This window comes from Hyla sarda, chromosome 5 (assembly GCF_029499605.1).
Source record: "Hyla sarda isolate aHylSar1 chromosome 5, aHylSar1.hap1, whole genome shotgun sequence".
In the NCBI taxonomy this organism is placed as follows: Eukaryota; Metazoa; Chordata; class Amphibia; order Anura; family Hylidae; genus Hyla; species Hyla sarda.
In genome coordinates, this window is record NC_079193.1 from 49,737,609 (window position 1) to 49,746,919 (window position 9,311).

The 9,311-nt window shown below is 42.5% G+C and overlaps 1 protein-coding gene across 6 annotated transcripts in view; it reads left to right on the plus strand.

Moving 5' to 3' along the window:
• CCNY (cyclin Y) overlaps window positions 1–9,095 on the plus strand; it is a 230,296-nt gene extending 221,201 nt beyond the window's left edge. For all 6 annotated transcript variants that reach the window (XM_056519491.1, XM_056519493.1, XM_056519494.1 and 3 more), the window contains 3 exons: window positions 3,790–3,956; window positions 6,014–6,176; window positions 8,454–9,095. In XM_056519491.1, coding sequence (XP_056375466.1) covers window positions 3,790–3,956; window positions 6,014–6,176; window positions 8,454–8,570 — 447 coding nt within the window. In that variant the 3' untranslated portion in view covers window positions 8,571–9,095. The remainder of the gene's footprint in view (window positions 1–3,789; window positions 3,957–6,013; window positions 6,177–8,453) is intronic.
• Window positions 9,096–9,311: the final 216 nt, after the last annotated feature.

The following is a 9,311-nucleotide window of genomic DNA, read 5'->3' on the forward strand; positions in this document are numbered from 1 at the left end:
GCCCACTTCGTGTCCCCATATAGTAGTTAGGCCCCCAGTATACTTGAAGGCCCCCATAAGTTACTAGGCATCAATCTGTACCACCATATAGTTGTAGGCCACCAAACTGCCTACATATAGCTGTGCCCTCACTCCTTTACTGTCCTTCTGCTCCACTTCTTGGAGCAGCGACATCAGCTAGTACCATCAGACACTTTAGAAGCGTGACAAATGGTAGTGGCCGCCAGTAAGGATTCCTTTTTTGTACTTAAAGGGGTACTCCACCCCTAGACATCTTATCCCCTATCCAAAGGATAGGGGATAAGTTGTTAGATTGCCGGGGTCCCGTTGCTGGGGACCCCGGGGATCACTGCTGCAGCACCCCGCTATCATTACTGCGCAGAACGAGATCGCTCTGCACGTAATGACGGGCAATACAGGGGCCGGAGCATTGTTACGTCACGGCTCCGCCCCTCGTGACGTCACGGCCCGCCCCTGTCAATGCAAGTCTATGGGAAGGGGGCGTGGCGGTCGTCACGCCCCCTGCCATAGACTTGCATTAAAGGGACGGTCCGTGATGTCATGGGGCGGAGCCATGACGTCACGCTGCTCCGGCCCCTGTAGCGCCCGTCATTACGCACAAAGCGAACTCGCTCTGTGCAGTAATGATGGCGGGGTGCCGCAGCGGCGATCCCCGGGGTCCCCAGCAGCGGGACCGCGGCGATCTAACATCTTATCCCCTATCCTTTGGATAGGGGATAAGATGCCAGGGGTGGAGTACCCCTTTAAGATTGGAAACCGCTGATCTAGACCCTAAGTCTTCAAACTGTGTCTTCAAACTGTTGCAAAACTACAACTCCTGGCATGCGGGGATTTGTAGTTTTGCAACAGCTTGGAGACCACTAATCTAGACATTACTTTTTTGTACAGTGGTCCTTCAACATACAATGGTAATCCATTCCAAATGAACCATCGTATGTTGAGGGATCCGTGCAATGTATAGGAAGTTGTACACCTACATTGATGTGATCTAAGGTGATAGAAGGTGCTCAACTCCAAGTGCAGTTGTGCATCTACGTTGGAGTGGAGGACCTGCACCTATGGATCACAATGTGGTTTCACAACTGTGGTTAATGTAAACAAGGTAGGAAGTTGTACTCACCTGTCCCCGCCGCTCTGGACCGTCACCGCTCGTCACCGCTGCCCTTGATTACGCCCTCCATCGCTGTCGCCGGGTCCCCGTGGTGTCCCCGACACTCCGGACGTCTGTGCTTCTCCGGGATCTTCGCTCTCTCGTCGCCGCCATCACGTCACTACGCACGCCGCTCCTATTGGATGACGGGACGGCGTGCGTCACAACGTGATGACGACGATGAAGAGCACCGGCGATCGTGAAGAGGAGCTCCGGAGCACCGAGGACAGGTAGAAGACCATCACCGGAGCACACGGGCACCATAACCGGCTATCCGGTGGCAGCTGAAGCAGTCAGCGCTGCCGGATAGCCGTTTATGCGATGGCCCCAACATACAAAAGCATCGTATGTTGATGCTGCCTTCAACATACGATGGCCTCTGAGAGGCCATCGCATGTTGAAATTATCGTATGTCGGGGCCATCGTACGTCGGGGGGTCACTGTATATTGTAAGGCCAATGTACAGGTATGTATTTACAATACATACCTTACATCTCTGCCGTTGTCCCATTAATCTAAGCCTAGGATGGCAGTAATAATGTGATAGTTTCCCCCGGTACCATCTGATACCGATGCATCTCTTACCGTGTCCTCCAGAAGATGGTATTCTTGGAAAGCTACAGAAAATTAAATCATGTCCAGCCTTTGTATCTGACTGGAATATTCCATTTAATTACTGCTTATCTGATCTCGTATTTCAGCCCGCGGAGAAAGGAATCCAAAAAAGAGATATAATAAGTCACCATCGAGCACGTCACGGCCGGGCATACATAAGAAGGGCAGATGTTTCCACAGACATGCCTATGAAAACAGATAGTACCTAGATACACATTATTAAAAAGCACAGAATAGAATAGTTTACTGTATGGAACAGCACAACTTCCTCTGTACTTTATACCACATTCGGCTGGAATATTTTGTCAGTCCGCAGTAATGGCATCCGGTATCTCATGCCGACTGGGTTGTCTCACCTGCCCGCCTTTCTTTCCTATCTACCGAATCACCGAATTATATTATATTCATATCTTATTCTTATCTCTGGGTATGCAGGAAAGGTGCATCATAACATGTTTTCCATGGAAGCATTTGAAGGAACTGCTTCTCTAAAACCTCCAAACCAGTATATTAAGATAGTATGATAAGATGTGGATCTTGCTGTGGTGTTCATACTACCATGTATGAAAACATCCTATTAATAAAGACCAATCAATTAAAGGGGTACTCCCGTGGAAACCTTTTTTTTTTTTTTTTTTTTTTTTTTTTAAATCAACTGGTGCCAGAAAGTTAAACAGATTTGTAAATCACTTCTATTAAAAAAATCTTAATCCTTCCAGTACTTTTTAGGGGCTGTATACTAAAGAGAAATCCAAAAAAGAAATGCATTTCCTCTGATGTCATGACCACAGTGCTCTCTGCTGACCTCTGCTGTCCATTTTACGAACTGTCCAGAGCAGGAGAAAATCCCCATAGCAAACATATGCTGCTCTGGACAGTTCCTAAAATGGACAGCAGAGGTCAGAAGAGAGCACTGTGGTCATGACAGTGGTCAGGAAATGCATTTCTTTTTTGGATTTCTCTTTAGTATACAGCCCCTGAAAAGTACTGGAAGGATTAAGATTTTTATAGATAATAGAAGTGATTTACAAATCTGTTTAACTTTCTGGCACCAGTTGATTTAAAAAAAAAAAAAAAGTTTTCCACGGGAGTACCCCTTTTAGGGGTACTACTCAGTAAAAAAAAAAGTTTTCAAACCAACTGGTGCCAGAAAAGTTATACAGATTTGTAAACTATGTCTACTTAAAAATCGTATTCCTTCCAGTACTTATCAGCTGCTCTACGCTCCACAGGAAGTTGTGTAGTTCTTTCCATTTTAACCTCAGTGCTCTCTGCTGCCACCTTGGTCCATGTCAGGAACTGTGTAGTGCAAGAGAGATTTGCTGTGGGGATTTGCTCCCACTCTGGACAATTCCTAATATGGACAGAGGTGTCAGCAGAGAGCACTGGTGGTCAGACACGAAATAACTACACAACTTCCTCTGGAGCATACAGCAGCTGAGAAGTACTGGAAGGATGAAGATTTTTTAATAGAAGTAATTTACAAATCTGTTTAAATTTCTGGCACCAGTTGATTTGATAACATTCTTTTATCTCCGGAGTAGCCCCTTAAACATTTGGTTTTCCCAGAGAAATTCAAAACGTGGATCCAGTCTAAAATTCTTCCCAAGGCAAGATTACTATAGATTTGTTTTTTATGATTTGTTTTTTTAAGGATCACTACTCCATGTCATTCTACTTATTTAAACATCCGTTGTGGTGTTCCTAAAAATGTATGGAGATAATATAGGCATTATTGGATAAGTCATAGTCCTAATGTCCATATGATACAAAGAATATAAAAAGTCATGAGTTAGTACTGCCAACAATGGGGTTGGTTGGCAGTACTAACTCAAGGAGATGCTGACCTTGACACCTAACCATTTGAGAATGTTCATATCTAAATACAAAGTTCCTAAACTATATTAACCTTATGAGATAATAATTTACACTTGTTGTTGTGAATATTCAAGACTATTTTAGTTTTTTTCTACTTATTTGTGTTCTTTTTTTTTTTTTTCTAGGTTTACCTAGAAAGACTGTTAACCTACGCGGAAATAGACATTTGTCCAGCAAACTGGAAAAGGATTGTACTAGGAGCCATATTACTGGCCTCCAAGGTTTGGGATGACCAGGCGGTGTGGAATGTGGACTATTGTCAGATCCTGAAAGATATCACTGTAGAAGACATGTGAGTTAACTTTCCTTCACTCCAAGATGTTTCTCATGTGTCCTTTTTGCAGTTTTTACTTGTTTTTCTTTTTTATCCAAAATTGAAAGGGGTACTCCGTTGGAAATGTTGTTTTGTTTTTTAAATCAACTGGTGCCAGAAAGTTAAACAGATTTGTAAATTACTTCTATTAAAACATCTTAATCCTTCCAGTACTTATTAGCTGCTGAATACTACAGAGGAAATTATTTTCTTTTTGGAACACAGAGCTCTCTGCTGACATCACGAGCACAGTGCTCTCTGCTGACATCTCTGTCCATTTTAAGAACTGTCCAGAGTAGGAGAAAATCCCCATCCCCAAAAAATTGTATAACCAATCCTTCAAGGATTCTACCCCAAAAAAGGTACACAATGATATTTAAATCAAATATTGTAGGAATACTTCAATTATGATTAATTATTTTTATTATTAAACATTTATAAAACAATATAATAACAATAATAGTAATATCCTGGCACAGATATATAAAAAAGGTGAGAATCCACTGGGCCCTAGTGGTATTAATCACCAAAAAACTGCACATCACTGAACAATGTATTGGCTGTGTCCATCCATACTGTCTTTTTGTTAGGTGGATTTTGTGACCAATCCCTGCAAATTCTGCAGCAAAGTCTACATGTGTTACGTGGAGATGTGACCACTGAGTCATCTTGTATTTTAATCTATACTAGAAATGGGTAAAATCTGTGAGAATTCCACACAAGAATGGGCATGCTACAGGTTTGACATTTCTTCTATGGAGATAGGGTTTTGAAATTTCTATCTACTTGTGTTGTACTGTACAGTACTGTGGATTTGTGGTGAGGAATGCACACCACAAATCTGTGACAGTTCTGCCACATCTGATCGTGGCCTTAAAGGGGTACTTCACCCCTAGACATCTTATCCCCTATCCAAAGCACTAACCGTATCGTGACAGCCATCACGCCCCCTCCCATAGACTTGCATTGAGGGGGCGGGGCATGATGTCACATGGGGGCGGAGTCGGGACATCACGATCTTCCGTCCCCGTGGTCGGGAGCCAGAACCTCCAGTGCTTCCAGAAGCAGATACAGTGGGTGCTGCATGCTATATTGCGGGGGTCCCCAGCGGCGGGACCCCCGCGATCAGACATCTTATCCCCTATCCTTTGGATAGGGGATAAGATGTCTAGGGGTGGAGTACCCCTTTAAGTTACCTCTCTTTCCCTTTTAACAGAAAAGTTTTAGACTTTTTTTTGTTTCTTGCTTTTGGAACACTTTTTTAGCAGGTAAGTACAGCATTTCTTTGGGCTTGTAGCAAAAGCTATAGCCCAAAAAGCATCTTCATAATTTGGGATGTATTTTGGGCCATTCACGACCCAAAGTACATGCCAAATTACCTCTAAAAAATACAGCCATATTTTGATATGTAAAGGACCAAAAAAAGGGCCTGACTCTTAACTTTACTGCCGTAACAATTACTGCCATTACAATGAATATCTGTGGGAACTTAGAGACATTTTACTATTGAGTTAAACAGAAATCTGCGGCATAAAAGCATCCCAGTTTTTGTGGCGTAGGTTCTGGGCTGTTTTACATTCCCAAAAAAATCAGCCTCAGGCTGTTAAATAAATATGGTGCATCTCTAGACTGTGTAGTGTGACTTTAGACCGTTTGCTGGCTTAAAAAGTTATTCTAGTGTTTAAAAACATATGTCCTATTCACGGACCTCCCATGATCTCCAGAAGAGGGCCCCAAATCAGACACTTATCCCCCTGTCCTGTGGATAGGAGATACTTTTATAACGCTGAAGCACTCCTGACCTGCACTCTGCCATCTCCGGCAGTCGTATAGACAATGTTTCGTTCAGTGCATACACTACTCACTACTCCATTCGGAACAAAGACTCTGAACCCAATTCTCGAAAAAGTGGGGGATTCCAACATTGAGTGCCCCCCCCCCCTTCCCCACCATGTTTGGACACTTTTCTGACCCCTTTAATCATGTGCCTTTTAAGAACACAGTATTTTACTTATGCCCTCTCTTCTTATTTTTAGGAATGAGCTGGAGCGGCAATTTCTAGAGTTGCTGCAGTTCAATATTAACGTTCCGTCCAGTGTCTATGCCAAGTATTATTTTGACCTGCGCTCACTGGCAGAAGGTAACAACCTTAGCTTTCCTCCGGAACCCCTCAGCCGGGACCGTGCTTGTAAACTTGAGGTAAAATATATTGATTTTATTTAGTTTTTTCTTTTCAGTGGTTAAAGTGCATTTCTCTAAAACTGTCCATATACTTTTAACATTTTGGCATCCAGCTATCCCTAAAGAATTCCAAATAAACATGCATATGTGATGCGCTTGAGCATACATGTGTCACCATAAAAAGTGGTATTCCGGGCAAAAATATTTTATCCCCTATCCAAAGGATAGAGGATAAGATGTCTGATCGCAGGGGGCCCCCTGCTGAGACCCCCCGTGATCTCCCTGCAGCACCCGCATTCTAGGTGGGTGCTGAATGTCCAGTTTCGGAAACCTCCAGGACTGGGGATGTGACGTCACGCCACGCCCCCTCCATTCATGTCTATGGGAGGGGGCGTGGTGGCCATCACGCCCCCTCCCATAGACATGAATGGAGGGGGCGTGGCGTGACGTCACGTCCCCAGTCCCAGAATCCCGGAGGTTTCCGAAAATAGAGACGCAGTCCCCGCATAGAATGCGGGTGCTGCAGGGAGATCGCGGGGGGTCTCAGTAGGGGGCCCCCTGCGATCAGACATCTTATCCCCTATCCTTTGGATAGGGGATAAAAGGTTTTTGCCCGGAATACGCCTTTAAGGAGAGCGGAATAAGCCGCTGCCAGAAAACTTTGGCAGCAGCTTGCCTACCCTGAGAACAAAGAATCAATGAAATTCAACATTCCTGATCCTTTTTCTCCCTGACACATGCCTAATGATGATTGACCAAATATCTCAAACAGTTCTATATTATCTATAGTAAAAACAGGGTAAAACAAGAAATATGGGCAACTTTAATGTTTAGAAAAACGTGCAGGCCATTAAGTATAACCAGATACCAAAGGTGCATCCACAACCCAAAATATATCCCAACGTGGAAATCATTTTAGGACAGAGGATGGTAGATACAAAGATTCTATTGTGTGTGTGTGGGGGGGGGGGGGGGGTAAGGTACCTGGCCTATTGCTACTACAGATCTACAATGAGGATAACACTCTTTTTGTAGGGATATTCTAGGAGCATGAAGGGTAGGTTCCTGTTTTATAATACCATAAAATTAATCAAGCATTTAATAAAAAAAAAAAAAAAACTCACATATGGTGTGGCTACTACTTTAGACTTTATGAATATTTTTGGCTTTAGCCTGGCACGCACTAAAAAAAAAAAGGGGGACCTTGCAGTTGTTCTGCCTGTTGTACTATTAAAGTACAATGTCAGAATGAGTAGGGACACACTTGGATGAGAGTGGTAAAACCCATTTGTTGATTTGTTTATATATTTCCAGGATCAATATATAGATTTAGTTTTTTTCATTTATAAATAGGCCTCTAAAAAAAAGAAATGAAAGAAGCAAATCTGATTCATTGTCTGAGATTGTTGATGTTCTCTACATAGGTTTTGATAAATCTCCCCCAATGTATGTGTTTTTGCCATTACTTCCGAAGCGGCTGGAGGTATTAACCCTCACCTACTCCCATTTGTAAGGGTGAAGTTTTATGTCTAAAGTCCCATGGAAATGTATGTCCCAGTATAACTTCCAAATGTCTAGAGATATTCTGCTGAAACTTGGTACATATGTTACTTATATGTCAACTAAAAATATAGAATAGTTAAAATTACCCTAACTAAACCCCCCATTTGGGAGGATCTGTTTTTTTGTCTGAAGTTCCATGCACCTTACTATCATAACTTCGCTCAGCATCTCCGGGTGAGTGTGTCTGCTCCAACTTGAATGCCACTCCCCTTCCAAACCCTTTTTGACCCTTTCTGTGCATCGGTCTGGCTTACAATTCACACCCACTTCCACAAAGCACGTCATCACAGCACAACACAGGCTTCAGGACGCCGAAATCATTTGTTTTATGGACCTGAAGAAGGCACATGCTGGTACCGAAACGCGTTGTCCTATTGCTCTAAACCATAATAAACTGTCCTGTGCTTTATTGGCGTTCCGAATCCTTTTATTCAAGCAGTAGTGCTTGTTTAGAACCCCCGTTTTTTCCCCCTCCTTTTCCTGATTCCACTTCCACAAAGGCAACCCCCCCCCCCCCTCCAAAGCAAACACCCCCTCTGTTTTCAGCCTACAATCTCTCCATCACAACTCATTATTCCCACCTGAGGTTGGGATATGAGGACAAAAGTATCCTCATATGTTGCTTTTCCTCTCCCACAAGGTTTAGATAGGAAAAGCGATGCAATGCTGGTTACTCTGCTAGTGTTTACTAAAAAAATAACTGATGTATCAATGGTTTTTGTTATTTTCAAGGCTATTTCCCGCTTGTGTGAGGATAAGTACAAGGACTTCCGAAAAATGGCCAAGAGACGTTCTGCAAGTACTGATAACCTAACTGTCGTACGATGGTCTCCCGCCATTTTATCCTAACAGTGGCTTCAACCCAGACTCCACTGTCTCATGTACTGTTTTGTCTGAATATTGTTGTTTTTTGTCTTGGGAAATAAGACATTGTATTCCTTTTTTTTTACTCTGAAGAGTCAACAAGCCTCCCTTACAGTGCCTCCCTGTCACAAAGATGGGACACATCCGTCACTTTCCGGAGACATTCAAGCCATTTCATTGCTTCAACCTTCTCTCAAGTATTTAGACTATGGTTCTTAAATTGTTAAAAATAAATGAAGAAAATTGATTTTAAAAGACCCCACAAATAACTGGAACAAAAAAATTGGTTGAAGAAAACATATGCTGAAAAAAGCCATAAAATGGCAAAATTATGATTTTTTTTCTTTGTACTGGGAGAATCCATTTTTTTTACCTAACTATATAATATACGGTTCACGATCTCCACGTTCTTTTCACATGTGGTAATTCAAAAACAACAGCTATGGCCGGGTGTACAGAGTGGTGGTTAAGGTATTTTAAAGAAATTGTGATGGCATGTATATATATATATATATATATATATATATATATATATATATATAAAGGGGCATACAATTAATGGGAATCTTCACCTGAAATCAAAGTCACAGATTTATATCTTAGGAGCCTGATATTAGACTCCACCCATGAAGTAGGCCACACCTTCACGTCATATGTCAGTATAAATTTGAAGGCCCTTATTGCAATTCCCTTCTTACAACATATAGTGACTAACAGCCTTTACCT